We start from the raw sequence: 25,633 nt of genomic DNA, 5'->3' as shown, positions 1-25,633 counted from the left end.
GGAGGCCTGTCTGATGCCACGTACAGTCCGGTCCTTTTAGGGCGGCCTGGAGAGGCCTATTGCCGAATGGCAGTTCCCTATTAGATTGGTGACATACGGTGCTTATCCGATGGCAAATCCCACCGGAAACCCCGCAGGGCCGGGAAACGACCATAGGACGGCCTGAAGCGGCCCGTCCCTGATAGCAGACTATGCTAGCCGCCTGGCTAGCACCCACGCACACTGTCGCAAGACCTGGGAACCGGGGCTCACCCTACAGGAGGCCTAAAGCGGCCTAGATCCTGCCAACCAATGGTCGGAACCCTAGGTCACCCCCTCAGGGGACGCCATGTGAGGCGTGCTGAAACTCAGCGAGCCCTTAAAGTCGGGCTGACAGTGGCTGTCTGCTGGCTGATGAGGACTGGGTATCCAGTCACTACCTGGGGACTCATCCCCAGGGAGGCCGTTAGGGGCCTACTTATGACGAGGTTTCTGCTGCAGCCGACATCGTTTGGGAGAACCCTCCCTGCTCACATGGGCCACGATGTCGGAACTCACCCGCAGGGAGGCCTACTGAGGCCTACCACCTGACCCAGAGTTAACTGCCCGGACTGCCTCGGCTGGCGTCTCCCGCCAGCCCGCCTTCTATAGTCGGTCCGCCCCAGCGGCCCATAGCAGCCTTCTGCAACGGCGCAGTCTCTCAGGCAGCGCCTACCAGCGTGGACCTAAAACACAATGCCCACAGCAGTGCACTCAGCATAAAACGCCTTGAACCCTCTAAAGCGAGAAGAGTACAACTTACGCCACCTGCCTCCAGGGCGGCCGTCTGGTCGTCCAGCGGTCCGCCGTCCGCGCAAGGGCGTCAGCCGTGACAGTGTTTCGACTCCAGGGGAGCATCCTACCAACCGATGCTTTCAGATGGTTGCAAAGTACAGCTCGACCCGAGCCTAAAAGGTGAAGCAGAAGACACAGAGCAAAAAGTGAAAGATATTGAACACACACAACCGGCCATTTCCTGAACCAAGCCGGGGGGCCGCCCAGAAGTGGCGGCCGCACTAGCTCTGGGGGGCGGGGCTAGCAAAACCAGTCTGACTGCGCACCGCGAAGAGACGCCTACCCCGTCCCCACGACCACTGGCTGAGTCGCGATTCATTCTGCTATACACCTTTTTGCAATAATAACAACCCCCAAATGCAGAAGGGGGGTGGGCATTGGCCGGACGACCCTACTGCGGGGAAGCCGGGTAGGGATACAAAGCTCCTGCGGGGAAACCGACAGGAGCCCGGGGCAACTGCCAGGGCGATATGCCACCGCGAGACGCCACCGTCATCCCATCAACAGCCTAGGCCAACTTGATGCACTAGCATCGGTCTGATAATCCCACAACAACGGCCCTAAAAAGGACTGGGACAGACCTTACTGCAGTTCATGCGCTAGCCTAACCTCACAAATTCATCTAGGTATTTCACTAGCAGAGGTGCCACCGCTACCCAGAGGTGGCTACAGCTAAAATAGTTCGCCAGGAGAACATACGTCAGTTTATATCGCCGCTGCATGCCCGCGGCATGTGCGGTGGCCTCAACTGCTCATATTACACATATCCAGAAGAGAAAACAGCCTTATAAACTACTGTTGCTACACTAGCAAACATAAGCCTACATAAACACACTGTGTTTATACAAACATCGTTCTAGCCACCTTTACTGGGGAACTACAGGCCCACTTCTCCAACTGTTACACTTTTCTTCATCTTTTGTAGACAAAATATCCCTCAGGGAAGCATAGAGTCCAAACATACGGCAAAAAAGAAGAATGTTTGCCCTAAAAAGGGGACTCACCCGCTGTTTTCAGTGCCTCATCGCTTCATGTAACATGCATGCTTCGGCGCACTAACCTGAGGGCGGGGGCGCTTTATTCTCACGTGTAACCGCGAAATCCCGCTTTTCCCAGAGACGATGCACTGTGTGCGGGCAGAGCACACACCGGCCTGGCAGGCTTTCGTCAGAGTCTCACCTCCGCTCATCATCAGCCCGCGCGGCCTGGTGTAAAGCGCGCCCGGGGAGAAAAAAGAAAACAACAGAACAACAAAGGAGGGGACACAACATCACTTCCGCGCCCTCGGGGGCGGAGACTCACCACCTCGCTTTGGGCGCTGGAAGCGGATCTTCTCCCCGATGTCCCTCCTCCTGTTGCGGGTGTCCCGCCTCTTCCACGTCCTACTCCTCCACGGAGGGGGCGCACGAGAGGCCACGCTACTGCGTTGGCCCATTTATTTATATATATACATTTTTTTGATGATCCTCGGATCTTGATGGGCCAGGGACACCCTCCTGCCTGGGCGCCGTCAGCGGAATACACGTTCTATACGCCGCTGAGCGCGCCCTCGCCTCTCTGAACTTTCCCACCACCGCCTCGACGGAGGTGCCGAAAAGCCCAGAGGGCGAGACCGGGGCATCGAGGAGAAAGCCTTTTCTTTCACCCCGATGCCCACCAAGTTTATCCACCGATGCCTCTCCGTGGCGACCCTAGCCGCCATCGACCGTCCGATGGCGACTGCTATGTTGTTTGTCCGCCCGGAGAGAGAGATCCGTGGTGCGCCACTCAGCCATCGCATCCAACTGGAAAAGCACGGGCTGACGAAAAGGAGGAGTCTCCATCCGACTCCTCCTCCGTCCGCCTGCTCTCGCGACCTGGCTGATCGTCCGCGAGCACTGTGTTCCCCAGACGATGGGCCAGATCCATCTGGGAGCCCCAGGACAAACGGCGCCGCTCAGCCTCGGCATGAGCGGGACCGCTCCCAAATGCTGGCTCTTCCTCCCTCGAGAAGAAGGCCAAGCGAGAGCGGAGCGTCCTCAGTCGGAAAACGCTCGCAATTTGCGCAGGAAGCCCCCTCGAGAACCTCCCGCGCGTGCTCTTCCCCCAGGCAGAGCACACAAAGGGTGTGCGTGTCCCCAGGCGTGAGAAACCTGAGACACGGATCAGCGCACTTCCTGTACGCTCCCTTCACTTTGCGTGTGCACTTCATTCCACTTTAGAAAGACTTTCTAGCGAACCAGACAAAACAGTCCCTGAAGACGAAAGGATGTTGTCATGTTGGCACGGTGCCTTTTTATACTTCCTGGTCGCACGGTGATGACATCACCAGCTGCCGACGGTCAGTAGGATTGTGATTTGATAGCGATTTCAGACACCTGTCACGCTGAAGGCGTTCCCCCATAGCGTCAGCTGACGCAGCGCGAGTTCCCTTTCGAAAGGGAACTGGCATAGAATCCTGCTGTACATAAAGCAAGATTGATCTATTTTTCATTGTTGAAATAACATTATTTCACGGTGCAAACCTGATGAAAAATCAATGTTATATTTCAATATTGATTCAATGATATTTTGATTGATGCATTAACATTGTTTCAACATTGATTCACTTAAATAAGTGGTTTACTTTTAGTTGAAAAACTATTGATTTAAAGCCCATCTTGATCTATTTTTCATCGTTGAAATAACATTATTTCAGGGTGCAAACCTGATGAAAAATCAATGTTAAATCTAAACATTGATTCAATGATATTTTAGTTGATGCATTAACATTGATGCAACTCTGATTCACTATTTGTCTGATATCTGGGAATGGAGAGCACTCGTTAATTCCTCCTTTCTTGGAGGTGGAAAAACAAATTTCTGTATGACCTGCTGGATTTCTTGTAAAAAAAATTACGAAATAAATACATTTACAACAAAAGACAATATTTTTTTGTCTATTGTAATGTTTGTGATTTTAACATTGACTATCACATATGTTTAAATGTTATGCCAGTTGTGTTGCGTGAGCAACATAATATAAAGGCTATATAAATATAATGTAATTAGAATAAAGGAATTTATTAAAACGTTGTTATAGTACATTTAAATGTGTCATCTAAAACTATATAAAGTATTTATTATGTACAGTGCCTTGCGAAAATATTCGGCCCCCTTGAACTTTGCGACCTTTTGCCACATTTCAGGCTTCAAACATAATGATATGAAACTGTAATTTTTCGTGAAGAAACAACAAAAATTGGGCGTGCAAAATTATTCGGCCCCTTTACTTTCAGTGCAGCACACTCTCTTCAAGAAGTTCAGTGAGGATCTCTGAATGATCCAATGTTGACCTAAATGACTAATGATGATAAATAGAATCCACCTGAGTGTAATCAATCTCCGTATAAATGCACCTGCACTGTGATAGTCTCAGAGGTCCGTTTAAAGCGCAGAGAGCATCATGAAGAACAAGGAACACACCAGGCAGGTCCGAGATACTGTTGTGGAGAAGTTTAAAGCCGGATTTGGATGCAAAAGGATTTCCCAAGCTTTAAACATCCCAAGGAGCACTGTGCAAGCGATAATATTGAAATGGAAGGAGTATCAGACCACTGCAAATCTACCAAGACCTGGCCGTCCCTCTAAACTTTCAGCTCATACAAGGAGAAGACTGATCAGAGTTGCAGCCAAGAGTCCCATGATCACTCTGGATGAACTGCAGAGATCTACAGCTGAGGTGGGAGACTGTCCATAGGACAACAAGCAGTCGTATACTGCACAAATCTGGCCTTTCTGGAAGAGTGGCAAGAAGAAAAAAGTGTTGTTTAAAGTTTGCCACAAGCCACCTGGGAGACACACCAAACATGTGGAAGAAGGTGCTCTGGTCAGATGAAACCAAAATGTAACTTTTTGGCAACAATGCAAAAAGTTATGTTTGGCGTAAAAGCAACACAGCTCATCACCCTGAACACACCATCCCCACTGTCAAACATGGTGGTGGCAGCATCATGGTTTGGGCCTGCTTTTCTTCTGCAGGGACAGGGAAGATGGTTAAAATTGATGGGAAGATGGATGGAGCAAATACAGGACCATTCTGGAAGAAAACCTGATGGAGTCTGCAAAAGACCTGAGACTGGGACGGAGATTTGTCTTCCAACAAGACAATGATCCAAAACATAAAGCAAAATCTACAATGGAATGGTTCAAAAATAAACATATCCAGGAGTTAGAATGGCCAAGTCAAAGTCCAGACCTGAATCCAATCGAGAATCTGTGGAAAGAACTGAAAACTGCTGTTCACAAACGCTCTCCATCCAACCTCACTGAGCTCGAGCTGTTCTGCAAGGAGGAATGGGCAAACATTTCCGTCTCTCGATGTGCAAAACTGATAGAGACATACCCCCAAGCGACTTACAGCTGTTATCGCAGCAAAAGGTGGCGCTACAAAGTATTAACTTAAGGGGGCTGAATAATTTTTCAGTTTTTGATTTGTTTTTAAAAAGTTTGAAATATCCAATACATTTTGTTCCACTTCATGATTGTGTCCCACTTTTTGTTGTTTCTTCACAGAAAAATTAGTTTCATATCATTATGTTTGAAGCCTGAAATGTGGCAAAAGGTCGCAAAGTTCAAGGGGGCCAAATACTTTGCAAGGCACTGTATATCTATGGTAGCAACAAGAGTGGCTCCTCAGACTTTCAGAAGTGCAAGGCTTACGGGTTGGTGCGCGGTGCGGACGGAGCAACTAGCGCTCTTAACACAGGCGTGCATGCATGCATTTCGTTGTCACAGCTACATGAGTGTGTGAGGTGAGCCATGCACAGCAAAATGTCTCTTTAGTTTCATGATTACAGCTGCGGATGTTATGTCGCGGAGAAGGTCAATCTCATACCAACCTGAGTATGAGTCCACAAGGACTAGATAATTTTGGCCATGCCACTCAAACATATCTGTTGCTACTGTAGACCAAGGCAGGTCTGGAACTGGGTGTGGTTTTAGCGGTTCTTTCTGTTGATGTGGCTTTGTGCTGTTGCAGACTGAGCATGAGAGGAGTTCTGCTGTGATATCAGCCGTCATCGTTGGCCAGAAAACGATACCTCTTGCTCTGTGCTTGGTAGCGTCCAGCCCTGGGTGGCCTCTGTGGACTATGCCGATATATTCTCTCTGCAATGAGCGAGGAATGACTGTTTTGTGGCCTTTCACTACTATTCCATTTTCCACAGCCAGCTCATCTCTGTAGGGAAAGTATGGACATACTGCGGGCCACACGCTATGTTCTTTGACTGGCCAGCCTCTTTGAATTACTGTGCTGAGAGCCTGCAACACCTCATCCTCCGCCGTATGCTTCCTCAGTTCCTCAAGGCGAGCTGTGGAAATGTAATTGACGGACATGACCTCAAATGAGTCATTTTCAGTGTCTGGAGAGACTTCTGTGTTTGGAGCTCGAGATAGGGTGTCTGCAAGATACATGAGCTTACCCTTCTTGTACACCAGAGTGATGTCGTAGCACTGTAACCTGAGCATCATTCTCTGTAGTCGAGCAGGAGCTGTGTGGATTGGTTTCTTCAGAATGCTCACCAAGGGCTGGTGGTCCGTCTCAACGAGTGTAGGTTTCCCGTACACATAGTCTCTGAACTTAGTACAAGCAAACACGACGGCCAGCAGCTCCTTTTCGATCTGAGCATACCGTGTCTCCGTGTCTGTGAGTGTGCGAGACGCATACGCAATTGGTTTTCCTCCCTGCATGCATGCAGCACCAAGCCCGAAACATGAGGCATCGCAGGTTAGCGTAACTGGCTTCTTTACATCATAATATGATAAGACAGGTGGCGTGGACAGACACGACTTGAGGGTATCAAATGCTTGTTGGTGCTGCTGGTACCAACACCATACTGTCTCCTTATGTGTCAGCTTTCTGAGGGGCGCAGCAATGTCGCTGAAGTTTGGGATAAATTTCCCCAGATAATTTGCCATTCCCAGGAAACGCTGTAATTCAGGGACATCCTTGGGGGGTGGCATCTCAGAAATTGCCTTTGTTTTGGAAGGATCGGCTTTTAGGCCCTTACTTGTAAAGATGTGGCCCACATAGCTGACTTGGTCCATGCGAAATTTGCATTTGGCAGGATTTAGCTTGAGCTTGATCTCACGTGCTCTGTTCAACACCCTTTTCAGATTAGCATCATGTTCCGCAGCATTACGACCTCCGATGATGATGTCATCGACAATGATTGCACAGGGGTACCCTGAAAACAACTGCTCCATTGAGCGCTGGAAAACTTCACTTGCAGAGTTTATGCCGAAGGGCATGCGAAGAAATCTATAGCGCCCAAATGGAGTGCTGAATGTGGTCATCATGGAGGACTTGTGGTCAAGGCGAATCTGCCAGAAAGAGTTCTTTGCGTCCAGCACTGAAAATACGGTTGCTCCTGACATCTGGGACGCTACTTCCTCTACGCTGCGCATAGGGTGATGAGGTCTTTTTAATGCAGTGTTAAGATCTTTTGGGTTGATACACAGCCTGATTTCTTGTCTGTCTTTTTTGTGTGTCACCACCATGGACGAGACCCAATCCGTCGGCTCTGAAACTGTCGCAATGACGCCAAGGCTCTGCATGCGGTCCAGTTCTGTTTTGACGCGGCTTTGCATTGCCAGAGGAATACGGTGTGCAGGGCGAACCACTGGCTGTACACTGGGGTCTACTGTCATGGAGTACGTGATTGGAAGTTCTCCGAGCTTGTCTGTAAACAAGTCTTTGTACACGTTAAGAACGTCTTCAGTGCTGCCCTCCATACTGACATGATGCACGTCCGGGCTGATTGTAACAATTCCCATGTCGAGGCATGCACGGAATCCTAACAGCGTTTGGACATCTTGATCCACCAAGAAGAATGAAAGCGAATGATTTTGCCCATTTAGGCCACACTGCAATGAGACCAAACCTTTCGTTTCGATTTTACTTCCACCATATGCTACAAGGTTGGGTGTCTTTGATTGCTTCACTGGCCATTCATTGTAGTTAATTTGTTCTAAAGTCTTTTGTGACATTACGTTGCATTTTGCTCCGGTGTCAACTTTCACCTCAATTGGAGCTTTGTTTATGTGTAAAGTGACAAATCCCTCTTCCAACTCTGTCATGTGAGAGTTAACAGCGTTAACGCACTTATCAAATTCAATGCCATCGACGTAAAATGTGTCATCATGGTCAGGGGTTTTGTCTACTTCAAGTTCGTGTACCGCTTTCCTGTAGTTGAATTTCTTCTGACTGAATTGACTGCGCGCTTTGCAACATTTCTTGTAATGATTCATTTTCTTGCAGTTATGACACTGTTGTCCGAATGCTGGGCATTTCTCTTTCTTTGCGGCATGATTATTTCCACAATTTCTACAGTTGGTTATGGTTGGTGAATCATTTTGTTCTGTTCTTTGATATCTTGTGTGTTGGCGCCTCCTACTGGAAAATGGCTGTATTGCATCCACATTAGCTGCAGTCTGTGGTATAGCCAACGTTTTGTTATTTTCCTCTGTTATTTCATGTATGCGACAAATTGAAATGGCTTTGGTTAGAGTTAAATCACTGTCTCTTAACAGTACTTTTCTTAGGCCCTCATTGTTGATGCCACATACTATTCTATCACAGATTAGCTCATCTGTCAATTCTCCAAAATGACAACTTTTAGCTTTAATTCTGAGATCACTGATGAATGCTTCGATTGTTTCACCTTGTTTTTGGTTTCTAGAATGAAACTTGTGTCTCTCCATTGTTTTATTTTGCTGTGGGTTGCATATTTCCCGAAATTTCCTCTTCAGGCACTCCGGATCTTCCTTGGATTCAGCTGGAGTTAAGATCGCGCCGTTCTCGCCCGGTGCGCGCACCTCAGCTGCATAGACAAATGAACGCTCACGTTCAATGGCTTCCGACCCTGCGAGATTGAGGAGGATGTACGCCCTTGTCTTGTCTGGCTTATCATGGTGCGCGGCGGCGATGAAAATGTCATACTCTTGTTCGAAGATTCGCCAATTCTCGGCGATATTCCCATCAAAAGTGAGCGGGTCTGGTCTTCGAAAACCGTCCGCCATTGTTACACACTACGCGGTCTTGAGAAAACTTTCACAAACAGTTCCGTCTCTGTTTTCTATAAAATTGGTTAACTCACGGGCGAAAAGTCCGCTCCATCTTCTGACACCATGTTGGATGTCCCATTAAATAATGCTGCAACCACCACATGTGAACGCGATGCTACTTTATTAACAGAGTTCGGGTCAGCCACCAAACACACATGTACACATGACTCGCGTGCATATTTAGTGCATGCGCACCAAGGAGGGAGGTCGTTCTTAAAGTGCCCGACACTTCTAAAGTACAGCATACTATAATAAACAAATTGCACTTTACTTGTGAACAGATCATTTATCACAATGATCTACAGGAGGGAAGCCCTATACTTAATGTTAAACATAAATAGCCTACTGATACAGCAAAGACAACGTCAGCAGTAGCCTATTGACCACATACCTGTGGTATTGACGGCAAAATAGGCTACAGAATATTTTGTTCTGTATTGACAGTTGCACATCTGTCAAACATGAAAATGTAATTTATTAATATGTATTCATGTCAAAATGATATATAAACATATTTTACTATTCTATTTTGTCTGGAGACGCTTCCAACACGCTAAAAACTCATAAGAGTGCCTATTCAGAAAAATAGGCGCTCTTCTATTTGTAGCATGCACGCGTTTTTCCGCGTGTCACCCAGGCAGTGTGCAAACTCCAACCTGTTAACATGGGAGCCTAAACAAAAACGGACACGCCACGCAGCAGAGACGCTCACGGCACGCTTGCAGTGTGTCCCCGGATTTGATTAGCCAACTTGTTGATATTTAATCGATGGGCATAGCCTGCAGGCTGAGTTGCATACATAGAAAAATCGTATATTGTGTTTCTTTGTTGTTGGTTTATTTATGTGAGTGTGTGTGTGTTAGTGTGTGTGTGTGTGTGTGTGTGTGTGTGTGTGTTTTCAAGGTTTTATTGAATGCATTGCTCTTGTTTAGTCTTTTACTTTGGAATTTTAAAGCTACACTGTGTGATATTTTCCCCCATCTAATAGTGAAAAGGTATATGACCATCCAGTGAATATTAGTTTCTGTTCCTCTCAATTCTGATTTTGTTTTAACTCCTACGGTGGCCGATTTAGTCCAAGATTAACACGGCAATCCCCCTCTTCACATTCGACACGGTGCCATGGAGTGTTAAAAATCGAAAGGCGAAGCTTGAATTTACGGGTATGTCCCTCTTTGGCTAATGTACTTTCAAGATGGAGGCAACATGGCGACCAGCATTCGAACCCCTCACCCGTATGTATTTTCAATGGCATATTATAAACTTACGAGAATACTTTACTCGTTGAAAGAATAAATATACATTAATGAGCACATATATTTTAATGTATATAAGTATTTTTAGCTAAGAATAAACAAAAAAACTAAGACAGTGTAGCTTTAAGAGCAATAAACATATATTGCAATTTTAAGGAATTAGTTTTTTCATTCAGATAATTAAATCAACATGTATAAATTGCTATTAGGCAATTAATGGGGAGATAATCGATAATTGAGTCGAATTGAAATCGAATTGGACAGGAAAAATTAATCGTTAGATTAATCGATGCATCGAAAAAATAATCGCCAGATTAATCGTTAAAAAAAAAATCGTTTATCCGAGCCCTAGGTGCGGCATATGTGAAAGCACAACAGCGTGTGTGGCTCCTGCATCGCACACGCACTGCTAATTGAGTATGTGTGAAACGGGCCTTGTAGGAGTTAGAACTGAATTAGGACCATTAACGGTTAAATATTAAAGTTAGTTCACCCAAAAATGAAAATGCTGTCATGTTACTCACCCTGTAAGACATTTGTCCATCTTGGACACAAATGAAAATATTTTTGAATGAAATCTGAAATACTTCTGTCCCTCCATTGACAGTCTACGCAACTACCACTTTTAAGCCCTATAAAGGTAGTAAATATATCATTAAAGTAACCCATGTGACTCCAGCTGTTTTAAACTAAATTTTATGAACTTATGCCAATGTTTTCTTTGCACAAAAAAACATATACCACTCAATTTACAAAATATTAATCTCGAATGCACAGTCACACAACAATTCACACTTCCGGTCAGCTGCGCAGAGCAACAGGTGGTTACCTTTGTTCAATTGAAATGGATTGGAATGGACTCTGACAACATTGAGGCATGCCACCCTCGGCCCCAGAGAAATAGCAGTGATAAACTAGCTATCATCATGTGATTGATCAACCGAAAACAGCATTGCTAAAACAAGGACAGAAGCTAAAGGCATCAATAATAAAAAAACATCTGACAAAAGGTGCGCTTCTTGAAGAAACAAGAAAAAAATCTAAACACATGGACCACAAACGGCAAAATATTGATTAAATTGAACGCAAGCCAAAGTGTTGGTCATCAAAAACATTGAGGAACTAGACAGGTACTAACAATCAACATAAGTTGAAGGTCCAAACTCAAAAGACGTAATGCACAACATGCAACCATGACATATTCATTTATATCTGGAGATAACATGATATAAATTAAATGATTGCTGTTTGTAATAAACTGGAATTGAGAACATTTTAATACACTGACCATACTTTCCTGGACTTGGAAGATGATATAGACCAGGAGAATATAGAATATAGACTTTTTTCTCCAATATCAATAACATATTGATACTATATAGAAGAATTAATTTTATTTTTGCACAAACAAAACACTCACATTCTTTCGTAAAATGGAACTTAAACCACTGGGGACACATGGATTACTATATTGATGTCTTTTCTACCTCTCTTGGGCTTGAAAGTGGTAGTTGCAGACTGATGCTGTGTCATGTGCGAGATGCTGCAAAATCCTGCAAAACCTAGCACAACTTTAAAGATGTCTGTCTAGCACTGAATAATAATGGAAAAGTTATGCAGTGCAATGGAACGGCAACTTACAGGTTTGGAACAACACAAGGGTGAGTAATTAAATACAAAATGTACATTTTTGGGTGAACTAACCCTTTAAATAGAGCCAAAAGTGTTATTACTATTGATCTTGATCCATAAATATAATGGCATAAAGAGCCAACCTGGACTGGAGTTGTTATTGTAGGGTGTGATTGTTGGACCCTTAAAACAGCTTGTACCAAAATAATTTAGCTGTTACATCATCTTGTCCATGTCTCCTTCAGTATCCAGCAGCACTCTCACAAGTCCCTAAACCTAGCACCTCTTTCATATACAGCATGGTAAGAGCTTACAAACAGGGAAATCTGGATTAAAAACACTTAAGACTCTTACCCTTAATCTGTTTTTCCTTCTCTGACAATGTTTTGTCAGCCTGCAGAATTGCTTTAGAATCCACAGACTTCTGCTTCAGAAAATCATTTAGGACCTTTTCAGACTATTGACAAACAGACATACAGAAAAAAATTATGATCATATTTCTGTAATGTATATTATGTCTATAGATGTGTAATAAGTGTAATATGGGCAATACCTTGACTTCTTTACTGGCCTGGCTGTTGTAATTCTTCACAATGTCCTCTAGATCCGTGCAGAAGAGCTTATAGCCACCAGGTGTGGTATAGAAACCCTTCTCAAGTTTTTCTGTCATTGGTGCCGTGAGGGATGACAAGAGATCCTCACATCGTTTCTTTGAAGCTTGCTCGTTTTGGGACAGGTATCCATCAAAGAGTTTATTGATGTTTTCCTAAAACAACATGTAGTATGTATTTAACAGTTCTCAGTTTTATAATGTATCAGAGTAGATTCTATCTGTGTACACTCTGACATCTCTTCATACAACTGAACCCAAGGAGAGAGGAGCAAAATAATCACACTGATTATTGGGTTTGCAGTATGTTTTCAGAACTAACAAATAGCCAGAAGAAAGATAGCCAGTGTTACAGAGTCATCAGTTCACCGCATCATCCTAAATTAACTTAAACTTAATGAGAAGAGATTCAGTCTACCTCCAGAGATTTCAGGTACTTCCCGTCAGTGTCCCTGAAGGAACGCTTCATGAAGGTTTGTGTCGCTGTGCTGCTGAGACGTTGGTGTTCTGATGACAAATCCTTCAGTTCCAGAGGGAAGGATTCCGTCAGTTTCTCCATTCCACTCTTGTAAACCCCAAGCCCTTCCTTCACTGCAGCCTCATTCTCAATCATTGCCGTGGAGATCACAGCATTCTCCAGACACGGCACAGCCCCGCTGGCGATGGTGTCCACGTATATTTTTGCCAATTGACCCAGAACTTCAGATAAGGAAAGAAGTCAACAAAATGATAGAGAAAAGGGTTGAAAAATAGATAGACATCTGTAAGTACATGCAAACTCTTCAGATTTAATTTGGAATCACCTCTGCCAGTGACTGGGATTCCATCCTTCAGCTTCTTCACATTGCTCTCCTGAAAGACAAACTTGCAGAAACGATCTCTGACCTCCAGGAAGTCAGGGAACAATTCATCAGGATTCAAACACTCCAAACGAGACAACTTCTCTGGGGCAGTTGGAAACGGGAAAGTGAAGCACGTCCTAGAAGGGAAGAATTTTTGGATGCACTCCCTGGGCAAGTTGTACTCCATCACTTTTTTTGATGTGCCTAAAACAAATAAGCACATGTAGATCCTCTCAATTCAAGTATTATTAAACCAATAATACTTGAAAGTATTGTATTGTAGAAAGTATTATCCAATAAATTCTGAATTTTAAAACAGCAATTTAAAAGATCGTTTGACAAAAACTACTCACACAAACTCATTGTGATAGTGAGATTATAAGGGCTCTTGAAATTTATATTTTACTATAATTTAATTACCCATTTTTAGCTTCAGAGCAAACTCTAGATACTCATTCTCTGTTGCGTCTTTGCCATCAATCTTTCGCTCAAGGGTGAAGTCCCTCACAGCCCAGATGAAACTAGGGAAGAACTTTACAAACTCGGTTGAAACATCGACATCCTCATCTGATGATTTGACCTTAATGCACTCTGTTAATTCTGTAACATATCTGACAGTGTGTTCAGGAATGTCAAACATTTTAGGAATGCCAAGTGACTGTCAAACAAAACTAACAAAACAATCGATTAATTCCATTAAGTACTAAACAAATTATCATCACCAGTGCCAAATACCTTTTAGTATTACAAAGCTTAGCTATGAAGAATGTAGGAAGAAGGTAAGTAGATGTAAATAAGCCACCCCCCCCCTCCCCTTTTTTGTGCCTTCCTAAATAAATAAATAAACCCCATACAAAATAAGCCCTATGCACTTACTCCCGATACATTATACCTGCACATGGCAATAAAACCCTTATTATTATTTTAATAGCACCTTATAAAATGGGCAACATGTCCTCCAACCAATACGCCTATATAGGTCGTTTGTCACTTCCTTGAAATACGACCCATAGTAGCGTTTACTAAAGTTGCGCCCCTATCAACAATATTTTAATTAATTAAATACGACGCACAGGATCGTATTCTAAAGTTGTGCTCCTATTGACAGCAGGACACTTTCATTGTAAAGCATTTTTCCCTTTTATCTGCTTAATATTTCAGGTTTTGCATAGCTCAGTTGGTGAAGCATTGCACTATACAACAACAACGTGATCATGTGATCTTGAGTTCGATCCCAGGGAACACACGTGCTCATAAAGTGTGTATACACTATAAATCACTGGGTAGGTTTAGGGATGGAGTGGGTGTGGTTGTAAATTAAACAAAAATATTTTTGCTAAATAGAAATATGACAAATGGTGGTAAAAAGTCCAGACATTGCATTAAAATGAAAACGCATTTCGGTTGGTAACAACAGTCATACGTCATTTCATGACATCAGACGTAACGCAACACTGTCATTATTTTTACGCCAGCTAGAGCGCGCATGACGTTAAAACGTAAATATAGGTCGTAATAAGGTGCTTGAAAAACGACCTATAGAGTCGTATTTTTTGGAGGACAGGTTGAAAAGGGAATAGTTTTGACTACCAAGTTGTGATGTATTTGTACTCATTTGTACAAATGTATTCCCAACCCATTCTACCAACACTATCATCAAATTTGCAGATGACATGACTGTTGGACTGATGAAACAGTTTACAGAGATGAAGTTTATAGACAGACAGAATGGTGTGGGGTAAACAACTTAAGAAACCTGATCATTTAAAAAATCAAATAGCTCATTATAGACTTCTAAAAGCACAACACTACCACACATCACTGTGGAAATGGTTCCAGTCTTCAGATTCATCGGCACGCACACCACCGAGGATCTCTCCTGGATCACAAACACCTCAGTATTAGTCAAAAAGGCACATCAATGATTTTTTTGAGGATCCTCAGGAAGAGCCTCCTGCAAGAGCAGCTGCTAGTGCCCTTCAATTGCTGCTCCATCGAGAGTGTGAAAACTTACTGAATCTCCACTTGGTACGCCAGCAGCTCCGCAGCAGACAAGAAAGCCCTCCGGGGGGTGATCAATTCAGTACAAAAAAAAATGATTGGCTGCCCTCCACCTTCTCTAAAAGAACTTTATATTTCACACTACCTTTAAAGAGCAGCAAACATCCTAAAGGACCCTTCCCACCCTGGACATCACTTGTTTGTCCTGCCCTCTGGTAAACGATTCAGGTCCATCACATTCTGGACCAATAGACTCAAGTGCCCAAATTATTATTGTTTTCGGACATTCTCTTTCATGCAGTATGTAATACAGTATAACTGTTGTGAAAGTTCTGCAAATCTGTAAAGCCGGGAGTGCACAATAAATAAAGTTAATTTCTCCCAAAAGAAAGAATAGACTCTGAGCCGCCTATACGAGTCGTTTGTATTTCAAATCCTTCTGTGTGACAGTTCCACGTCACTAGATTTAACCAACCCTCAAACGTCATTTTATTGATGCCTGCTTCTCAAACTCAAACTTCAATGCGGGATTTACAAAACACTTGCTGGGTCAGTAACCAGTTTGTTTGGACCAGCTTGCTCCTCATAATCACAACCTGTACATTTAAATAATTATTGATGTATATTCTCTACAGGGTGTTCAAATTATGTAGTTTTTATTTTGTGTAGTTCTCCAGCTAACTGGCTAACTTACATTATTGCTGTCTCACTGAAATACTTATGTTTATCAGCTGTGGGCCACTATTACCTAAAACAGATCTATTTTATTATAATGCAGATTGTCTGTCGTTCAGTGTGACACGTGCTAAATAAAAAAATATGTGCGATGAATACATTTACCACAGTAGCTCACTAGTTTGAATGAATAAAAACACAATATATTTACCGCAGTAAATCGTGCTCGTACTTGGGCCGCAGAAAATGTGCCCAGTGTGAAAGCCCCCTTATTGTGCATTATTACACGGCTCTGGGAAAAACTTGATTCTGATTCCCAGATAACAACTGCCAAAGTTGAATAACACCCCGCTCATCCAGGTACTACGAGTTATCTTGACCGGCACTACTTATATGCTTAACGCTGTCGTTGACTGTCTGGCGCCATCTCATGGCTGTAATACACTTAACCGGCATGGGTTACAATGGAAGACTTCAAGGGTTTACTTTAAAAGGTTTTAATTAAGGATTTCTTACACAATTGTATCAATTCGAATCAGAAGGCCTCTATTAACCCACCGCGTGGAGCACGTTATTTGACGGACAGCTGCATTTTTATGGACTTCAAAAACAGCTACAACTACTGCTTGGATTAACGTTAGCCTAGACTTTTTAAATATTACTCCGATTGTATTCGTCTGAAAGAAGAATGTCATATACACCTATGATGACTTGAGTGTGAGTAAATCATGGGCTGAGTTTCATGTTTGGGTGAACGAACCCTTTCAGCATTAATTTTCAACATATAGCTTATGGTAAAAACAAATCTTCAGCAATAGATAAATGCTTAAAGGTGTCATGAACTGGCTTTTTTTCTTTTTTAAACTGTTGTCTAAGGTCAACTAATAACATTCGTGTGGTTTTTACATTCAAAAACATCATAACTAATAAGTAATAGGCTATTTTCTACACTGGTTTTGAGGCTGTCTTCGGAACGGTGGGTTTTGATGGGCGTGCCAAAATGTTCACATGAGGGAGAGATTATTAAAGCGGCAACTGCAATGATTCTCTCGACCACAGGGCTCGTAAACGTCTTTAGACAATATTTTGTGTCTGTGGTGTGACAGGCAGCGGGGCGAGGGACCGCGAGAGCGGGCCGGTGATTAATGTTCACGAGTGCCAGCTGCGTGGCACACCTGTCTCGTCTCGCGCCGATGTGACGGGAGCATATAAGGAGGAGCAAGGGCTGCGGAAGACGAGAGAGGACCAGGCCTGGATTTTATGTTATGGTTTATTTTGTGTGTTTGCGGGCAGTCGTCCGTGAGGGCATATATATAGCATATCTTTGTCACTGCGTTTTGTGGTGTTAGGAATTGTTTTTCTACGCATTTTCGCACTAACTCAAAACGTGCGTACACCACCTCCTGAGCTGGCGTAGGATTTGAGCGTGCCGTACGCCAATGTCCATATTGGTAAATCTCAAAGTCACCGTAGTTTTGGGTGTACGCTGGAAATTTGGTGTATGCAATTTTGATAAATGAGGGCCATTGTGTTCTGTTTCCATTGAATTAATATACCATTCATGTCCACTAAGTGGCAATGCGGTGTTTACATGTTCTTCTGATGTAAAGGCCGTTACATACTCCACAAGAACAGAGAAAAAAGTTCTCGCTCCCAGGGCTGCGAGAACAAAATTACGTAATTTTTTTCTCGCACTCTGGTTTGGGAGTTCTCGCAGCTTGTTCTCGAAAACATCGTCTGAACAGAACTTTTTTCGTGCAGGTCCGAGAACTATTGTGTGATTGGTCAGAAATGTAAAGTGGGCGGGTTAATGCGGTGAAACGGAGTTGTTTGGCACCTGCTTTTCTCGTGAAGTATCAAATGAATTGTCTAGAAAGAACGTCTCGGTTCCGTATGTAACCCTCGTTCCCTGAGGAGGGAACAGAGACGTAACATCAGTGGCTGACGAATGGGGGTTTCGCTTAGGAGGGGTTTCGCTTAGAAAGCGCCCAATGGCAGTGCCAATGCCATGGGCATGCGAGATTTGCATGCGCAACTCCGCCTACCCACGTGGGTATATAAGGAAGTAGCTTGCATAATCGCATTATGTTTTACCTGCTGAGGAGCCAAGTTGAACTCCGTTCCAGCGGTACAGCGGATGTGGCAGCGGGACGTTACGTCTCCTTTCCCTCCTCAGGGAACGAGGGTTACATACGTAACCGAGACGTTCCCTTTCGTTCAGTCACTCCGACGTAACGTCAGTGACTGACGAATGAGCTCCCAATGTAATCACGCCACTCGGCTGTCTTCCAGTGCCCTGTGCAAGTGTGAGTGCCCTGATGCAAGATAGAACAGTCAAAGGCCTCTACTTAACGCAGGAATACCAAGGTACACTGGGAGGCATATTCCAGTAGGAGATATTCGCCAAGATGCCTATCCGTAGGGAGGACTTAAGGATACACGTATGACCCGAGGGGCTGCATACGGAAGATCACTGGGGTACCAGCCGCAGGTGGATTTTTAACCCCAGGGGGTGGCAAGGTTGTCAAGGGAATACACCCGCTCAGGGAGGCTTACGGTGGAAATACACATGTGGGGGTCGCCGGAAGGGAACCATGCACATGGGGCACCTGGCCGGACACGAGTGTCTGAGCTAAGGGCAGACTTACTGGCGTCGGCGTCGTCAGTGCTGGAGGAGCTCAGGGCCCACGGGGAGCTCACCAGAGAAAATATCGCACGTATCCAGTTCGTGGAGTGGAATGGCGAGCAAGCGAAGACACCTGAGCCAATCAATTACCGGCCACTTGTAGAGCCGAGTACATAGTCGGATACAGGCTCCACTCGGAGATTGTAGAATCTGGCGATTGAGTTTGGTGTCGTCCAGCCTGCAGCTCTGCAGATGTCTGTCAGGGGAGCGCCATGCGATAAAGCCCAAGATGAGGCCACACTCTGAGTGGAGTGTGCCCTGACCCCAAGGGGGCATGGGCGCCCCTGCTGCTGGTAAGCTAAAACAATGGTGTCCACTATCCAGTGAGACTACCTTTGCTTTGAGGGAGCCTTCCCTTTCAGCTTCCCACCATAACAGACAAAGAGCTGGTCTGAGGTTCTGAAACACTGCGTCCTGTCTACGTAAGCGCGAGGGGCGCGTACTGGACAGAGCAGTGCCAAGGCTGGGTCTGCCTCCTCCAAAGGCAGGGCTTGCAGGTTCACCACCTGGTCTTTTGAACGGAGTGGTGGGAACCTTGGGCACATATCCAGGCCGGGGTCTCAGGATCACGTGAGAGTCACCCAGCCCGAATTCCAGGCACGCTTCGTCAACCGAAAATGCCTGCAGGTCCCCTACCCTCTTGATGGAGGCCAATGCGGTCAGGAGCGCTGTCTTCATAGACAAGAATTTAACATCTACTGACCGCAGAGGCTCAAATGAGGCCCTCTGCAGAGCACTTAGAACTATTGAGTGGTCCCAAGAGGGTACGAGAGGAGCACGAGGAGGATGTAGTCTTCTCGCACCCCTCAGGAACCTGATGACCAGGTCGTGCTTACTTACCGGTTTAACGTCCAAGAGGTCATGGTAGGCGGCGATAGCGGCCACATAAACCATCAGGGTGGAAGGAGACAGCCTTCGATCCAACCCTTCTTAGAGAAATGAGAGCACAGACCCGATCAGCTATTTCCAGGGGTCTTCTTAGCGGGAAGAACACCAACTGACGAAGACGTTCCACTTCAACGCATAGGCCTGTCTCGTGGACTCGGCCCTAGCGGAAGTGATGGTAGCCACCACCGGAGGTGGTAGGGTACTCAAACCTGCCGTGTACCATCTAGGAGCCACACGTGGAGGTTCCAAAGATCGGGACGCGGGTGCCACAGGGTGCCCCGTCTCTGAGAGAGGAGATCCTGTCTCAGAGGAATCGGCCAGGGAGGTGCTGTCGCAAGGAGTACTAGTTCTGGGAACCAGATCCAGCCGTGCCAGTACGGGGCGACCAAAATGACCTGCTCCTTGTCTTCCCTGATCTTGCACAAAACACGTGCAAGAAGGCTCACAGGGGGAAACGCATACTTGCGTAGGCCCTGTGGCCAGCTGTGCGCCAGTGCATCCGTGCCGAGCGTGCCCTCGGTCAGGGAATAGTACAGGCTGCAATGGGACGAGTCGTGGGAGGCAAACAGATCTACCTGTGCGTCCCCGAACTAAGCCCAGATCCGCTGGACCGACTGGGGATGGAGTCTCCACTCCCCAGGGATTGGCTGAATCCGTGAGAGCTCGTCGGCTGCACGGTTCAGGATCCCGGGATATGGACGGCATGAAGGGACCTCAGGCGCTTCTGACTCAATAATACGAGATGGCGGGTGAGTTGGGACATGTGGCGGGAGCGTAGACCGCCCTGGTGGTTGATGTACGCTACAACGGCCGCTACAACGGTGTTGTCCGACCTGACTAGAACATGTTGACCCTTCAGCAATGCTAGGAAGCGGTGCAGGGCGAACCGTACTGCCAGCAACTCGAGGCAATTGATATGCAGGCGGTGCTGGCTCTCTGTCCAGGAGCCGGCTGCTGCATGTCCATTGCACATGGCACCCCAAACCGTGGTGGACGCATCTGTTGATACAACAACATGCCTGGAAACTCGTTCTAAGTGCACACCTGCCCGTAGAAAGCTGTGGTTCGACCACTGGGTGAGTGTCTGTCTGCAGGCCCGAGTCACTGGGACCTGGAGCGTGCCATGCCCATCTCGGGACTCCATCGCGAAGCCAGTGCTGAAGCGGTCTCATATGAAGCATTTCGAGCGGCGTCACCGCGGCTGCAGATGCCATATGCCCCAGGAGCCTCTGAAACAGTTTCAGTGGAACCGCACTCTTGCTCTCTAACTGACGGAGGCAAGTCAGCAGTGACTGCGCGTGCTCGCTGATAAGCTGCGCGCACATGGCGACCGAGTCGATCTCCATACCGAGAAAAGAGATCCTCTGTACGGGGCAGAGTTTGCTCTTCTCCCAGTTGACCCGAAGGCCCAGACGAGCTAAGTGGTGAAGAACCAGGTCTCTGTGTTCGCACACCTGGTCCCGAGAGTGGCCCAGTATGAGCCAGTCATCGAGATAGTTCAGGATGCGAACCCCTTGTTGACTGAGTGGCGCAAGGGCTGCCTCGACAATCTTCGTGAAGATGCGAGGGGACAGAGCTAGCCCGAATGGGAGTACGGCATACTGATATGCCCGCCCTTCGAACGCAAACCGTAGGAACGGTCTGTGTCGCGGAAGGATGGACACATGGAAGTACGCGTCCTTCAGGTCGATCGCTGCAAACCAATCGCATGGACGAACGCATTCGAAAAGGCGTTTTGCAGTCAACATCCTGAACGGAAGCCTGTAAAGGGATCGGTTCAGGACGCGAAGGTCCAGGATTGGCCGTAACCCACCAGATTTCATCGGTACAATGAAGTAGGGGCTGTAGAAGCCGGACTTCATCTCGGCTGGAGGGACGAGCTCGATCGCGCCCTTCGCCAGTAGGGTAGCGATCTCCGCATGCATGACAGGGGCATTGGGCCCCACCATCCCGGAAGCTGTAGCCACGCTCCCAGGGAATGTACCAATGGGGTCATACGGAGCACCGGCGTACCCTCGGTGGGGCAGCGAAGCAGTGTTACCGGCCCGGACTCGGGTGGCATAACGGCCCGGTGTCGGGGCGCTGGTAACAACTGCGCCCTGACAGAGGAGACCAGGGAAGGACTCGCGTTCCACTGGGGTCTGCTCTGAGAGGGGGCTGGCGACAGAGAGGGACGAGAGCGGCGTGGCCCGAGGGCGGCGCACACTGCTGTCACCGGTCTCTGGGAGCTCAGAGATGGGTATGTCAGTTCTTTCTTTAACCATAATAGGGTGCTATTTTTTGGAACGAAAGATTCTCCCCTGGCCCTCCACCGGGGGAAGGAGTGGTCCTGCTACCGTCTCCTGGAAAGAACTGCCCATCTCTGAGCTGTCCGCGTCAGGAGCGCCGCTTAGCCTGGCGTTTAACGGGCTGCGGGGCTGCCACGGACTGGGGCAACTTCTTGCGGCGCGGCCCGGGTGAAGGCTGCTGCTGTGGCCGCACGGGAGCGGGGGGTGTAGCAGCGGGCCGCCGGGGCAAATTGTGTTTGATAGCCTCAGTCTGCTTCTGGGCAGATCGGGGGGTGACGGAGGGGACTCTCACTCCGGCGGCCGCACAGAGATCATTGAGTCTCGACCGCAACACGGAGATGGCCATATTCCTGCAGTGGGAACATGACGCAGCCACAAGCGCTGCCTGAGCGTGCTGAAAGCCCAAACACGCCACACAGTGCCCATCAGAAGACGGCAGAGACCGGCCACACCCAGAAGCACACGGGCGAGACATCCTTAAAAGGACGTAACACGTGTGAGCTCTTTTTGTGAGAAGAATAACCTCGCAGTCGATGCCGAAACGCCCAGGGGACCACACACCAACCAATCGACTGACCAGCAGGCAGGAAGTTTGTGACCGCTGGAACGCGTCGTACACCAACACCGACTGGAAGATCCTGATCATCTCAAAGAACTGACAGTAACTCAGAAGGCTTATAGGAGTGATGCGATTATGCCAGCTACTTCCTTATATACCCACGTGGGTAGGCGGAGTTACGCATGCAAATCTCGCAGGCCCATGGCATTGGCACTGCCATTGGGCGCTTTCTAGTCTCGGAGATGATAGGCTTCTAAGCGAAACCCCCATTCGTCAGTCACTGACGTTACGTCGGAGTGACTGAACGAAAGGGAACTTTGTTCTTGCCACCTCTAGAAAATAAACAAATTTCTTTGTTCTTGCAGAGTCCCAAGCTTAAGAGCTGCATAGAAGAAAAACAAAGAGCTGAGTAAAGTGAATGCTAAGTTACTGCTTGTGTTCTGTCTGCTTTTCATCTTCAACATAACAAGTGGTGATGAGAATGTTAAGATGTTAAGTTAATGACTCTCTTTACAACCCCCAGTAGCATTCCTGGAATGCCCAGGTGATCCAAAAGTCCTTTGATGCATAGGAAAAGTAATTTCAGAACTACTTGCTTGTTTTCTGTGGAGAAGAGTTTTTTGATGAGAGAAAAAGAACTCTGCTGATACAATGTCTAGGAACAGAAGGGCGACGTTTCTACAATACATTACCTCTTACAGCTGTTACCTACGACTGATCTTTACAAGCACTAAAACAGTCCTGTTCAGTTTCAGAGAGATAGCGCTTCAGAAAACGCACTCAAGCCGTGACTGAGTCCCCTGATCATTACGTTGCAGCACTTTGTAAACTAGTGTAAACATGCACTTTTGAAAATATTGAGCATGAAATGATCCATGGTCACATTGTGGAAAACAATGAGCATGCCCAGAATTCGTGAAAGGCCCTTATTAGAAAATTTTATTAGAGCCAGATTTAACCCTTGAAAAGACGATAGCTATGGCAAGACCAATTGAAGCAGCAGTAGCAGACGCCAAAGTCATAGCTGAAGGGCAATCGAAACAAGTAGCAGCGATTCAGAAGCAAGTAAAGACATGAATGCACAGAAATAAAACAAAGATTAAGTCAGAGGATAAGCATGTGAAGTGACAGCAGCAGTGTTACCTTCTGCTTGGCTAATCTAAATGAGATGTAAATGAGCCCTATTGTCACACCCAGCAGGTGAAAACAGCTGAGAACTACAAAACTTCAGAGGCCTCCACTATAAACTTCTCAAAATAGTATGAGATGTCCATGTGTTACTCACCGTCGGAAAGCTTGGAGACTTCACTTTCAGAATCTGTGAATAACTCAAAATGCCTGAGAACCGACTTGTGTCTCTACTTTCCGTGATTGGTCACATTTTCAATAATTCAGTTCATTCGTCCTGTCACCACCGAAAGTGCAGCTTATGACTTATTTAAAGGAAAACATTCCTATGTGTGATTCCTTGACTGAATTTGACTTACTTACTACGAAAAGACTGTTGCTGGTGAGTTTAACATAGTCAAATCAGGAACTCCTCTCATTGGACGTGACTTATGTAAAGCACTGGACATCAAGATTAAGGGTGGTCGCTTGATTGAACCTGCTACTCACTGTGTAATGCTTCAACCATCCTGCATCTCACTTGTTTCTGCTGACAGTCCTGTTTCCATCTCAACTGTTGCGGGATTTAGATGTGCTAAAAATGTCACGTGCGAATGGAGAAGCTGAGAGGTTCAACAGACTTCTGAAAGACTGTCTACAAACTGCTTCAAATCAAGAAGAACCTTGGAAGACGTTCACTCAAATATTCTTGGTGAACTATCGAAGTACTCCTCATGCTACCAAAGATGTTACACCATCTGAGTTACTCTATAGTCGACGAATGAGAACCAAGTTACAAGTCATGGACAGCACACAGATGCCAGAAGAAAAGAAAAGCCTTCAAGATTCCAACGTAGTGATCTAGTTTGAGTGAAGAAACCTTGGATGGTAAAGAAGGGGGATCACACAACCAAAAGCTGTTGTACAAACAAAAGGTGAAGGTTTGATGTTGGTAGCGTGTGGAATGCTTCACGTCTTGCTGAAATGCCAAAATCAAGTGAACGTGTTACTCTTACTGAGGTACTACATGGAACAGCACCAAGTCCGTTAAATAGGTCTGTTAGTTAGACAAAAACCTGGCTGGACCAAGGAATGTTTTAGATATGTAAGAAATATGAAGAACTTGAGAGAGTTGTGTTAATATTTGAATGAATAAGTTTAAATATCTTTTTTTTCATTGTTTATTCTTGATTTGTTTTTTTCTGTTGTGATATACAAACAACTGTATTCTTTCTGAAAAGTGGAAGATGTTGTGTTCTCTTTCTATTTCCACTATACCATTCATGTCCACTAGGTGCCAATGTGGTGTTATTCTTCTAATGTAAGAACTGCATAGAAAAAAAGAGTTGATTAAAGTAAATGCTAAGTAACTGCTTGTGTTCTGTCTGTTTTTTATCCATTCCTCCTTTAACATAAGACGTTTTATACATGTGCTACAATTGTGTGGCCTGTGCTACAAAACTTTAAACTTTACTTTTTATGTGCAAAAAAATGTTAACATACAGCCTAGGGGTGTAACAATACATCAATATAGATAGATCTGATGTCTAACAATATGATGCATCAATGACAAACGTAAAAAATCTATACCTGTAGGTTATTTAAATATGTAAGATGCACATTTGTTTTAACACTCTCCACAATTTCACACAATGTCAGTCAATATATTATTGCCAATGTGTGCCTTCTCATTTATATGACTTTTTAGAGCTTGTGAAAGACGCTCAGGAAAGTGCTAAATCTTTTATCGTTTTCTCATGTTTTAATTCTGGCAAAAAACAGAGCATACTCATCTCAAAAAGACCACAAATAGGCCACTGAATTGAGTCTTATTTTAATTATTTAAAGTGCTTTGGAAGATAAAGGTTTATGGTTTTGCATATAATGAGAATCGAGCACTATGAACCGTTTTATACAAGAAAATGCTCAATAAACTGCTGCATAGGAGCGCTGTGAGTCTGTGTTGCTTCAAGTGCATCATTTTGCACACGGAATGCGCACAATCGATTTGTGTCCCTCTGCACTGTTCTTTTATATTATAATACTTTTGCACAATGAAAGATTATTAATAGCATATCTTGTTTTATCCTACCTATATGTTGTTGCTTCATTAAAACTCTGCTATACATTTAAAAGAAATGTATTTTAAGTATACATATAATTAATATGATTTTTCAATGTTAAGTGGTCT

At 45.5% G+C, this 25,633-nt stretch overlaps 1 protein-coding gene and 1 pseudogene across 1 annotated transcript in view; one reads left to right on the top strand and one right to left on the bottom strand.

Moving 5' to 3' along the window:
- Positions 1 to 25,633, top strand: part of LOC137049399 (complement C1q-like protein 4) — a 159,137-nt pseudogene that overhangs the window by 111,468 nt on the left and 22,036 nt on the right.
- LOC137049045 (guanylate-binding protein 4-like) overlaps positions 1 to 25,633 on the bottom strand; it is a 38,087-nt gene that overhangs the window by 6,506 nt on the left and 5,948 nt on the right. Inside the window, exons 5-9 of the mRNA XM_067427439.1 lie at positions 13,659 to 13,849; positions 13,200 to 13,442; positions 12,815 to 13,095; positions 12,340 to 12,552; positions 12,141 to 12,243 (exon numbers count right to left, since the gene is read on the bottom strand). Of these exons, the coding sequence (XP_067283540.1) occupies positions 12,141 to 12,243; positions 12,340 to 12,552; positions 12,815 to 13,095; positions 13,200 to 13,442; positions 13,659 to 13,849 (1,031 nt within the window). The remainder of the gene's footprint in view (positions 1 to 12,140; positions 12,244 to 12,339; positions 12,553 to 12,814; positions 13,096 to 13,199; positions 13,443 to 13,658; positions 13,850 to 25,633) is intronic.

This window comes from Pseudorasbora parva, chromosome 20 (assembly GCF_024679245.1).
Source record: "Pseudorasbora parva isolate DD20220531a chromosome 20, ASM2467924v1, whole genome shotgun sequence".
NCBI lineage: Eukaryota > Metazoa > Chordata > Actinopteri > Cypriniformes > Gobionidae > Pseudorasbora > Pseudorasbora parva.
This window is presented reverse-complemented; position numbering and strand designations above follow the sequence as displayed.